At 41.1% G+C, this 13,326-nt stretch overlaps 1 protein-coding gene across 1 annotated transcript in view; it reads right to left on the minus strand.

Annotated features, from left to right (window-relative positions):
• Window positions 1-2,474: 2,474 nt before the first annotated feature.
• The window catches only part of LOC110515929 (receptor-type tyrosine-protein phosphatase R-like), a 33,868-nt gene continuing 23,016 nt past the window's right edge, over window positions 2,475-13,326 (minus strand). Inside the window, exons 8-11 of the mRNA XM_036945009.1 lie at window positions 11,085-11,222; window positions 8,925-9,035; window positions 7,546-7,817; window positions 2,475-4,370 (exon numbers count right to left, since the gene is read on the minus strand). Coding sequence (XP_036800904.1) covers window positions 4,277-4,370; window positions 7,546-7,817; window positions 8,925-9,035; window positions 11,085-11,222 — 615 coding nt within the window. The 3' untranslated portion in view covers window positions 2,475-4,276. The remainder of the gene's footprint in view (window positions 4,371-7,545; window positions 7,818-8,924; window positions 9,036-11,084; window positions 11,223-13,326) is intronic.

The raw sequence follows: 13,326 nt of genomic DNA on the forward strand, positions 1-13,326 counted from the left end.
TTGTTATGAACGTCGTCAAGCCGCCCTCTACCGGAGGCATTCTGGACGGAGGCTAACTACTGTTTCGTCAAAATTACACTACAGTGCCTGGAAATACGATGACATTGTAAAAGTAGTCGAATATTTAGTAGGAAACAACTTAATGCCAGCATTATCATGCCTTCAAATTTACTTTGCCATGTCTAATGTTGTCATTAGCTTGTAAAGTTCGTCAAAAATAGCTAGCAATGCTAACGTTAGCTAGCTAAAATCCGGTGGCCTCCCCTCAATTTTAGCTAGCTAGTAAAAGTCAATCTGGAGACATTCAAAGTTTTCCTACAAATGATTTGCCTCATTTTGAATTTCATTGTATTTCCAATCCACTGTAACGCGCTTTTTGATGAAATCTTCATCAGCGCTCATTGACGACGCATTTAGCAAAATGCTCAGGCCAACATGAACGTTTAAAACAATATTGTGACCAAACTTGCAACCTATGAATATCATGTACACGAAGAGAAGCATAATGTAGATTATAGACCGTCCGGCTATTGATCACTAAAACCCGAGCCCGGAGCACAGATATTACTCTGTTTCCCTGCTGTTTCAGTGAAATAGTGATAAATTCAGTTTGAGGTTCCAGGCTACTAAACTATTATAAATCATGATCTGTTTGGGCAAGCAGCTTTCACGCGAATAACTTTGGCTGTTTGTGGGAATCGTCTTGTTGAGTTAGAAAACCCTGGTGGAGTTAAGGAAATGACCTCAAGGATGTCTTGTTTGAAGAGGAAGGAGCAGGGAGGGGTATTTGTTTTGTCTAGAGTCCACCCTGAATACTACTCTGCTTCACCAGTGAGACCATAGTGAAATGGCGCGCTATTCAGGATGGGATTCAAAGCTAGTAATTGTGCAACTCACTTCAGATTTTTTAGGAATTACCAGAAAAGTTTGAAGGGAGTCATGTCCAGTCTACAGTTGAAGTCGGAAGTTTACATACACTTAGGTTGTTGGAGTCATTAAAAGTCATTTTTCAACCACTCCACAAATTTCTTGTTAATAAACTATATTTTTGGCAAGTCGGTTAGGACATCTACTTTGTGCATGACACAAGTAATTTTTTCCAACAATTGTTTACAGACAGATTATTTCACTTATAATTCACTGTATCACAATTCCAGTGAGTCAGAAGTTTACATACACTATGTTGACTGTGCCTTTAAACAGCTTGGAAAATTCCAGAAAATTATGTCATGGCTTTAGAAGCTTCTGATAGGCTAATTGACATCATGTGAGTCAATTGGAGGTGTACCTGTGGACGTATTTCAAGGCCTACCTTCAAACTCAGTGCCTCTTTGATTAACATCATGGGAAAATCAAAATAAATCAGCCAAGACCTCAGAAAAAAATTGTAGACCTCCACAAGTCTGGTTCATCCTTGGGAGCAATTTCCAAACACCTGAAGATACCACCTTCATCTGTACAAACAATAGTATGCAAGTATAAACACCATGGGACCATGCAGCCGTCATACCGCTCAGGAAGGACACACGTTCTGTCTCCTAGAGATGAATATACTTTGGTGCGAAAAGTGAAAATCAATCCCAGAACAACAGCAAAGGACCTTGTGAAGAAGCAGATACAAAAGTATCTATATCCACAGTAAAACGAGTCCTATATCAACATAACATGAAAGGCTGCTCAGCAAGGAAGAAGTCACTGCTCCAAAATCGCCATAAAAAAAGCCAGATTACAGTTTGCAACTGCACATTGGGACAAAGATTGTACTTTTTGGAGAAATGTCCTCTGGTGTGATGAAACAAAAATAGAACTGTTTGGCCATAACGACCATCGTTATGTTTGGAGGAAAAAGGGGGAGGCTTGCAAACCGAAGAACACCATCCCAACCGTGAAGCACGGGGGTGGCAGCATCATGTTGTGGGGGTGCTTTGCTGCAGGAGGGACTGGTGCACTTTACAAAATAGATGGCATCATGAAGTAGGAATATTATGTGGATATATTGAAGCAACATCTCAAGACATCAGTCCAGGAAGTTAAAGCTTGGTTGCAAATGGGTCTTCCAAATGGACAATGACCCCAAGCATACTTCCAAAGTTGTGGCAAAATGGCTTAAGGACAACAAAGTCAAGGTATTGGAGTGGCCATCACAAAGCCCTGACCTCAACCCTATAGACAATTTGTGGGCAGATTCTGAAAAAGCATGTGCGAGCAAGGAGGCCTACCTAGGTGTAACCTGACTCAGTTATACCAGCTCTGTAAGGAGGAATGGGCCAAAATTCACCCAACTTATTGTGGGCAGCTTGTGGAAGGCTACCCAAAACTTTTGACCCAAGGTAAACAATTTTAAGGCAATGCTACCAAATACTAATTGAGTGTCTGTAAACTTCTGACCCACTGGGAATGTGATGAAAGAAATAAAAGCTGAAATAAATAATTCTCTCTACTATTATTCTGACATTTCACATTCTTAAAATAAAGTGGTGATCCTAACTGACCTAAAACAGGGAATATTTACTAGGATTAAATGTCAGGAATGGTGAAAAACTGAGTTTAAATGTATTTGGCTAAGGTGTATGTAAACTTCTTACTACAACTGTATGTATTCGGCATTTAGAAGCTACAGTATATCAGAGTTTGAAATCAGGGTCAGATAATCCAGACAATTTTTTTTTATAAGTGTCTGATTGACGTTATCCTTGTAATAATTGGTTGGTTCTAGAGATAAAGTGTGTGGGAATCTACACCATTCAGTCATACAGAGAAAACATGTCTAAAAGTACCAAACGATCATGAGTTTACTGTTACACATCAAAACATTATCTTAATATTGTATAAAACTAAAAATCATTATTATTATTACTATAATTTAATCTATATGATCAACAATTAAACATGACATGTCATTTAAACGCAAACATTTACATTTTGGTAAAGAAAGTTGTCATATATCTGTGATGCTTAAAGGCCCAACGCAGCCGTTTTTTATCTCAATTTCAATTAACTGCCTTATTCCAACATCATAGTATGTGTGTATATATATATAAAACACAGGGGGGGGGACAAAATCATGTTTTTGACTGCACGGGGCCTTTAATGGTCAACACAATATACCTGAGGATGGATGTGAAAGATAAGAAATGGGAAAATAACTGATTTTCTGAAAAGAAAAAGGTTTTGTTATTAAATATTGATTTACTGATGAAACGTCGTTTCAGAGCCAGGGTAGATCACACGGCACCTGATAACAGAGAGCTTTGGTATGGAACATTGGATCACACGGCGGCCATGACAGTTCTCTGTGAATACGGTAGATCTACAGGAGGGGCCTATAGCAGGGGGCTGCCAAACTCAATTCCTGAAGGGCCTGCGTGTCGGCTGGCTTTTTATGTTTGTTATTTGCTTCCAATTCAGTGTGTATAATGGCCATCCCCATGGTGAAAATACCTTTTGATGTGTAGTGGCCGTGCAGACAGGCCCAATCGTTCCCTCACCTTTCATACACTGATCTTTCAATGGATGATCAACATGCTATTAGAGGTATAGTATATGGCAGAGGGGCAGCTTCTAGTGTGTTACTGAGAGAAAAGCCAACCTCCAATGGAATATAACAGTCTTCAGAATAATAACCTTTGTGTAACAACACATAGTTAAAAATAAATAAAATAATCAGAATTCAAAAATATCCTAGTAAAGTCACAAAGACAAGTGCTATTCATTTCAACAACGTACTTTTTCCTTTTTAATAGAAACACCATGGACGATTCAAGGACCACAGACTACCTACCCATCCACTATAGCGCATAGTAGTAAGAGGTCAGAGTGTAGGTATACTACGGAATCAATATCAGGCAATCTGATTGGACAGAGCTGCAGTATCAGAGAGTTTGATTGGACAGAGGCAGGTTGCTCACAACAACGTTTTCAGAAGCAGAGCTGCTCACGAATGACAGGAAGTAGTAGAAGAAGAGGAGGAAAGAGAGGAAGAGAAGAAAGGATACATTACATTCAGAGACAAAATCACCGGTCCATACCTCCATCTCTCTCTCTGTAAGGAGACTCAATCAATCAGCCAATAGCAGTCCAGGCTGTCCATACATGTCCACAAAGACAAAGCCCACAAGGACATCTACCATCCAATCGTCACGCAAACATCCACTTCCTCATTAGTCACATGACCTCACAGTCACCGGGTAAGATAGGTCCTTCCCGCCAGGGAGAAATTAAATTCCACTTCCTGGAAAAACCTGGCATGTTTTAACGAAAACTTCCTGGCCTCTGTTCATTGGCCGGTGTCGGCGGAGAGGCGTGTCTCGAAGAGGCTCAAGGCGTGGTGGACAAACTCGTACTGCTCCCCTGTCTGGATCAGACCTCCTCTGAAAAGACACACAGAGACAAGGCAGCCATTAGAATCACGGCTAAAATAACAACATGGACCAGTAACAGTGGTAGCATGTTAGTAACATCCTGACTGTCTGTCTGTCTGTCTGTTAGTAACATCCTGACTGTCTGTCTGTCTGTTAGTAACATCCTGACTGACTGTCTGTCTGTTAGTAACATCCTGACTGACTGTCTGTCTGTTAGTAACATCCTGACTGACTCTCTGTCTGTTAGTAACATCCTGACTGACTGTCTGTCTGTTAGTAACATCCTGACTGACTGTCTGTCTGTTAGTAACATCCTGACTGACTGTCTGTCTGTTAGTAACATGCTATGAAATACAAGGAGTGGAAAATCATTTCAATAAAACTAAACCTTCCATCAGTTGTGGCCATGCTACTGTCTGTAATATAATGAATCCATCTCATACTATCATTTCATTAAACTAAACCTTCCATCCATGCTACTGTCTGTAATATAATGAATCCATCTCATACTGTCATTTCATTAAACTAAACCTTCCATCAGTTGTGGGCATGCTACTGTCTGAAATATAATGAATCCATCTCATACTGTCATTTCATTAAACTAAACCTTCCATCCATGCTACTGTCTGTAATATAATGAATCCATCTCATACTATCATTTCATTAAACTAAACCTTCCATCCATGCTACTGTCTGAAATATAATGAATCCATCTCATACTGTCATTTCATTAAACTAAACCTTCCATCAGTTGTGGCCATGCTACTGTCTGAAATATAATGAATCCATCTCATACTGTCATTTCATTAAACTAAACCTTCCATCCATGCTACTGTCTGAAATATAATGAATCCATCTCATACTGTCATTTCATTAAACTAAACCTTCCATCCATGCTACTGTCTGTAATATAATGAATCCATCTCATACTATCATTTCATTAAACTAAACCTTCCATCCATGCTACTGTCTGAAATATAATGAATCCATCTCATACTGTCATTTCATTAAACTAAACCTTCCATCAGTTGTGGCCATGCTACTGTCTGAAATATAATGAATCCATCTCATACTGTCATTTCATTAAACTAAACCTTCCATCCATGCTACTGTCTGAAATATAATGAATCCATCTCATACTGTCATTTCATTAAACTAAACCTTCCATCAGTTGTGGCCATGCTACTGTCTGAAATATAATGAATCCATCTCATACTGTCATTTCATTAAACTAAACCTTCCATCCATGCTACTGTCTGTAATATAATGAATCCATCTCATACTGTCATTTCATTAAACTAAACCTTCCATCCATGCTACTGTCTGAAATATAATGAATCCATCTCATACTGTCATTTCATTAAACTAAACCTTCCATCAGTTGTGGCCATGCTACTGTCTGAAATATAATGAATCCATCTCATACTGTCATTTCATTAAACTAAACCTTCCATCCATGCTACTGTCTGTAATATAATGAATCCATCTCATACTGTCATTTCATTAAACTAAACCTTCCATCCATGCTACTGTCTGAAATATAATGAATCCATCTCATACTGTCATTTCATTAAACTAAACCTTCCATCAGTTGTGGCCATGCTACTGTCTGAAATATAATGAATCCATCTCATACTGTGACTGAAAAACATCTCTTATTTTAGCGCTGCTGAACATTTGGAACATTATGTACCAATGTTCTGTCTCATAATACATTAACCATTTAGGATTCTCTCCAGCTCATTTAATCCTGTGGTAATTAGTCATGATAAAAGGTCATTTAAACTCTTACTCAGTCATCTAAACGGTACAGTGGCAGTTTGCTTCAGTACATTCTGTTCAATGATTAACTAAAGCTCAACCAAGGCAACATTATGAAGTCCTTGATACCCTGTTGAGCTGCAGGCTACTGCTTCATCCTAATGGATGAGTGCTTTATCCTGGAACAGACAGGCTGTGGGAGATATTTCAGCTTAAACCCTGTTCAGGCTCAGGGGGTGAGTGGGTGTGTGTGTGTGTGTGTGTGTGTGTGTGTGTGTGTGTGTGTGTGTGTGTGTGTGTGTGTGTGTGTGTGTGGTGTGTGTGTGTGTGTGTGTGTGTGTGTGTGTGTGTGTGTGTGTGTGTGTGTGTGTGTGTGTGTGTGTGTGTTTGAAAGAGATAGGAACATATTATCACGTTCTGTCCCTCTCTTGTAAAAAAAAAACAACGTTTCTCATGTACAAGTTTCTTAGCATGATTTATGTCACACCCACCTACATCCCCCCTAACATCCATCCTGACTGTCTGTCTGACTGTCCTCACCCAGCCACATCCATCCTGACTGTCTGTCTGACTGTCCTCACCCAGCCACATCCATCCTGACTGTCTGCCTGACTGTCCTCACCCAGCCACATCCATCCTGACTGTCTGTCTGACTGTCTGTCTGACTGTCCTCACCCAGCCACATCCATCCTCACTGTCTGTCTGACTGTCCTCACCCAACCACATCCATCCTGACTGTCTGTCTGACTGTCCTCACCCAGCCACATCCATCCTGACTGTCTGTCTGACTGTCCTCACCCAGCCACATCCATCCTGACTGTCTGCCTGACTGTCCTCACCCAGCCACATCCATCCTGACTGTCTGACTGTCCTCACCCAGCCACATCCATCCTGACTGTCTGTCTATCCTCACCCAGCCACATCCATCCTGACTGTCTGTCTGACTGTCCTCACCCAGCCACATCCATCCTGACTGTCTGTCTGCCTGTCCTAACCCAGCCACATCCATCCTGACTGTCTGTCTGTCCTAACCCAGCCACATCCTTCCTGCCTGCCTGCCTGCCTGCCTGCCTGCCTGCCTGCCTGCCTGCCTGCCTGCCTGCCTGCCTGTAATCACTGATGGTCATTAGAGCAACACAAACACAGTAGCATACAAGAAGGAAAGAGGACATGGCTTTATCTTCACCAGGTAACTCACCTGTCTGCTGTAAACAGACAGCTGTCTGGACCTATTCCACATACGGTCTAATATACCAGGTGTAGGTAACTCACCTGTCTGTTGTAAACATATTGTCCTACATTGGACCTATTCCACATACGGTCTAATACACCAGGTGTAGGTAACTCACCTGTCTGTTGTAAACAGACAGCTGTCTGGACATATTCCACATACTGTCTAATACTCCAGGTGTAAGTAACTCACCTGTCCGCTCTGAGCTGACACACAATCCCCAGCACATCCACCACTCCCTCCAGCTCCAACTGACGACAGCCTATCGTCGTGGCGATGAAGCAGCCCGTTCGGCCAATCCCTGCGCTGCAGTGTACGATGACGGGTCCCTGCGATAGGGAGCCCGTCCTGTCCTCCTCCACGTCTCTCATCAGCTGGAGCAGGGGCTGGGCGCTGTCTGGGGTCTTATGGTCCGGCCACGATGTGTACCAGTAGTGCTTCACCACACGACTCTGGGCCCCTTGCTGTGAAAGAGACAAAGACACACACAGAGAGTTTGAGTAAGATCAAGATGGTGGTTTCAGTCTAGTTTAAAGTAACTGTCCAGTGTTTACAGATTTCTATGAAATATAACCTATAATCAATGACAATGTGAGTGAAATAGTTTTTCTTCTCAACATTTTTTATAAATTATGTTATAAAGCAGATTTTCTGTGTTGGAATGGTGTGGGCGTACCCCAACAACAGAATGGTGTGGGCGTACCCCAACAACAGAATGGTGTGGGCGTACCCCAACAACAGAATGGTGTGGGTGTACCCCAACAACAGAATGGTGTGGGCGTACCCCAACAACAGAATGGTGTGGTTGTACCCCAACAACAGAATGGTGTGGTCGTATGCCAACAACAGAATGGTGTGGTCGTACGCCAACAACAGAATGGTGTGGTCGTACGCCAACAACAGAATGGTGTGGGCATACCCCAACAACAGAATGGTCTGGGCGTACCCCAACAATAGAATGGTGTGGGCATACCCCAACAACAGAATGGTGTGGGCGTACCCCAACAACAGAATGGTGTGGGCGTACCCCAACAACAGAATGGTGTGGGCGTACCCCAACAACAGAATGGTGTGGGTGTACCCCAACAACAGAATGGTGTGGGCGTACCCCAACAACAGAATGGTGTGGGCGTACCCCAACAACAGAATGGTGTGGGTGTACCCCAACAACAGAATGGTGTGGTTGTACCCCAACAACAGAATGGTGTGGGTGTATACCGGTCATAAAAAATATTAATGCAAGTAGATCGCTGATTGGTCAGTTCATCCTCCTCAGGAGGATGACATCATGCTCTGAGAAAATAGCAAGCATTTTGGAAACGGTCTGTTTGAAATAAATGTTTCAGGTGGGGGTTTTTGAAGTGTTTTATTTTCTCCAAAGTTTGCTTTGGTCACACGTACGAGTAAGGGCCTATAGGGTGAGTCAACATTATCTGGGTATGAGTCAACAAAACATGATCTTATAAAAGTGTAGATTTTCAATTGGAGAGTTAATTAAGTGTATAGTAAATAGCTAGAAACCCACAGCGACCCAGTACGGTCAATGGGTTCCATCCCTGAGTGAAAAGTACCTTCAGGTTGAGGGTCCGACAGGTGTAGTTGTCACACTCTGTCACGTTGTTAATGAGCACCTCCACCTTGCCATAGATACCACGCCTCTCTGGCCAGTACAGAACACATTTCTGGAACAGACAGCATTATTAATCATTACACATGTCATCGTATCACCAATCACTATTGATCCATTAAACCCTGTCAATAACACATGATAAACAGGATTATGTCATGTAAACCCTGTCAATAACACATGATAAACAGGATTATGTCATGTAAATCCTGTCAATAACACATGATAAACAGAATTATGTCATGTAAATCCTGTCAATAACACATGATAAACAGGATTATGTCATGTAAACCCTGTCAATAACACATGATAAACAGGATTATGTCATGTAAACCCTGTCAATAACACATGATAAACAGGATTATGTCATGTAAATCCTGTCAATAACACATGATAAACAGAATTATGTCATGTAAATCCTGTCAATAACACATGATAAACAGGATTATGTCATGTAAACCCTGTCAATAACACATGATAAACAGGATTATGTCATGTAAATCCTGTCAATAACACATGATAAACAGGATTATGTCATGTAAATCCTGTCAATAACACATGATAAACAGGATTATGTCATGTAAACCCTGTCAATAACACATGATAAACAGGATTATGTCATGTAAACCCTGTCAATAACACATGATAAACAGGATTATGTCATGTAAATCCTGTCAATAACACATGATAAACAGGATTATGTCATGTAAATCCTGTCAATAACACATGATAAACAGGATTATGTCATGTAAATCCTGTCAATAACACATGATAAACAGGATTATGTCATGTAAATCCTGTCAATAACACATGATAAACAGGATTATGTCATGTAAACCCTGTCAATAACACATGATAAACAGGATTATGTCATGTAAACCCTGTCAATAACACATGATAAACAGGATTATGTCATGTAAACCCTGTCAATAACACATGATAAACAGGATTATGTCATGTAAACCCTGTCAATAACACATGATAAACAGGATTATGTCATGTAAATCCTGTCAATAACACATGATAAACAGGATTATGTAATGTAAACCCTGTCAATAACACATGATAAACAGGATTATGTCATGTAAACCCTGTCAATAACACATGATAAACAGGATTATGTCATGTAAACCCTGTCAATAACACATGATAAACAGGATTATGTCATGTAATCCTGTCAAATTTACATGTGTAGAATCACGTACTTATTTGTTTACACCTAACTTTGTGTGTGTGTGTGTGTGTGTGTGTGTGTGTGTTTGTGTGTGTGTGTTTGTGTGTGTGTGTTTGTGTGTGTGTGTTAGGGTTGAATATTTTCCCGGGTATTAAAAAGAAAAAAAATCATCCTGAGAATAAATCACTTTTCTCCCAGTCATTCTAAAGCATAGAAACCATATAAATATACTGAAAAATGTCATTTGATTAGTGCTTTGATCAGCATGACAAATCAAGACTGCTGCTACCTGAGCCTGATGCTACCTGAGATTGATACTACCTGAGATTGATACTACCTGAGACTGTTGCTACCTGAGACTGATGCTACCTGAGATTGATACTACCTGAGACTGTTACTACCTGAGCCTGATGCTACCTGAGCCTGTTGCTACCTGAGACTGATGCTACCTGAGCCTGATGCTACCTGAGCCTGATGCTACCTGAGCATGATGCTACCTGAGCATGATGCTACCTGAGCATGATGCTACCTGAGCCTGATGCTACCTGAGCATGATGCTACCTGAGCCTGATGCTACCTGAGCATGATGCTACCTGAGCCTGATGCTACCTGAGCATGATGTTACCTGAGCATGATGCTACCTGAGCCTGATGCTACCTGAGCCTGATGCTACCTGAGCCTGATGCTACCTGAGCCTGATGCTACCTGAGCATGATGTGTGTGTGTGTGTGTGTGTGTGTGTGTGTGTGTGTGTATGTGTATGTGTGTGTGTGTGTGTGTGTGTGTGTGTGTGTGTGTGTGTGTGTGTGTGTGTGTGTGTGTGTGTGTGTGTGTGTGTGTGTGTGTGTGTGTGTGTGTGTATGTGTGTGAGTGAGTGAGTGAGTGAGTGAGTGAGTGAGTGAGTGAGTGAGTGAGTGAGTGCACCCGTACCTCGTTCTTTTCCCTGAGCTTGGTGATCATGATGATGACAGGACAGTCTTCCTGCCAGGCCATCTGCCAGAAATCATTCACTGTGTTGATCATGGGACCCTGGGTGGCGATGTAGGCCTTCTCATCGCCTAGGTAACCCTGCAGAGGTCAGAGAGAGGTAGGGAGGGAGAGAGGACTATTATCAAACTGGTACACAGGAATTCTTGACTGGACCAAAATAGTTTTTGTAAACCGTCACTAGACTGGGGACTAGCTTGTTAAGGCATGATGAATGGACAGGTTGTTTAGACAGCAGAGTCACTAACCCATTCATTAGGTGTTCGTATTTCTGTCTTAATGTGTGCTGCTATTTATATTTTTTTTATAATGGTTTTATTTAACCTTTATTTAACTAGGAAAGTAAGTTAAGAACCAATTTACAATGACGGCCTACCGCGGCCAAACCCGGACGACGCTGGGCCAATTATCTGATTATCCTCTATGGTGTTAGCTACTGTCCAGAGAGAGATAAACCACAGCAGGTCTGAAGAGCCTCTATGGTGTTATCTACTGTCCAGAGAGAGATAAACCACAGCAGGTCTGAATATCCTCTATGGTGTTATCTACTGTCCAGAGAGAGATAAACCACAGCAGGTCTGATTATCCTCTATGGTGTTAGCTACTGTCCAGAGAGAGATAAACCACATCAGGTCTGAATATCCTCTATGGTGTTAGCTACTGTCCAGAGAGAGATAAACCACAGCAGGTCTGAATATCCTCTATGGTGTTAGCTACTGTCCAGAGAGAGATAAACCACAGCAGGTCTGAATATCCTCTATGGTGTTAGCTACTGTCCAGGGAGAGATAAACCACAGCAGGTCTGATTATCCTCTATGGTGTTAGCTACTGTCCAGAGAGAGATAAACCACAGCAGGTCTGAATAGCCTCTATGGTGTGAAAGAGAAAATGAGAGTGTTATGTCCCATATGGCACCCTATTCCCTATATAGTGCACTACTTTTGACCAGAATGTATTGCACTAAATAGGGAACAGGGTGCCATTGTGAAGTCATGCTAGTAGTTGAGCTTCCTGCAGTGACTACAGGGGAAGTGGCCCTATTGTATCTGCAGCTCAACGGGTCATTAGAGAGTGAGTTCACTAGTTCCTCCGGCCTGCCCTCTCTCTCTCCTTCTGTTCTCTCCATAGATTTACATGGAAACAACAGAAACAATGTCCTCGCTCCCTTGGCCTCACTGCTACGCTTTTCTTTCCCAAGATGGAGAAACCCGATAAGGAGAATCTGAAGTTGTTTGTTTGTTTAAAAAGGGAACAAGTCTTATATCACACCAATCAGTTCAACAACACTGGGATATGACTGCATAATATGAAATATGAAGGCATGAACTAAACTAAAGATGACCAGTTAGAATCCAGGGTGATAGAATGAAAAAAATGTAACTATGTTTCATGAGTTCCGTTCTAATCTCTAATCTGTTATAATCTGAATATGCATACCTGTACAGACAACTTTAATCTGTGTTATAATCTGACTATGCATACCTGTACAGACAACTTTAATCTGTGTTATAATCTGACTATGCATACCTGTACAGACAACTTTAATCTGTGCTATAATCTGACTATGCATACCTGTACAGACAACTTTAATCTGTTATAATCTGAATATGCATACCTGTACAGACAACTTTAATCTGTGTTATAATCTGACTATGCATACCTGTACAGACAACTTTAATCTGTGTTTTATTCTGACTATGCATACCTGTACAGAAAACTTTAATCTGAGTTTTAATCTGACTATGCATACCTGTACAGACAACTTTAATCTGTGTTATAATCTGAATATGCATACCTGTACAGACAACTTTAATCTGTTATAATCTGAATATGCATACCTGTACAGACAACTTTAATCTGTGTTATAATCTGACTATGCATACCTGTACAGACAACTTTAATCTGTGTTTTATTCTGACTATGCATACCTGTACAGACAACTTTAATCTGAGTTTTAATCTGACTATGCATACCTGTACAGTCAACTTTAATCTGTGTTTTATTCTGAATATGCATACCTGTACAGACAACTTTAATCTGTGTTTTATTCTGAATATGCATACCTGTACAGACAACTTTAATCTGTGTTATAATCTGACTATGCATACCCGTACAGCCAATTTTAATCTGTGTTATAATCTGACTATGCATACCTGTACAGCCAACTTTAATCTGTGTTATAATC

The sequence above is a fragment of the Oncorhynchus mykiss genome, chromosome 15 (assembly GCF_013265735.2).
Source record: "Oncorhynchus mykiss isolate Arlee chromosome 15, USDA_OmykA_1.1, whole genome shotgun sequence".
NCBI classification, from domain to species: Eukaryota; Metazoa; Chordata; class Actinopteri; order Salmoniformes; family Salmonidae; genus Oncorhynchus; species Oncorhynchus mykiss.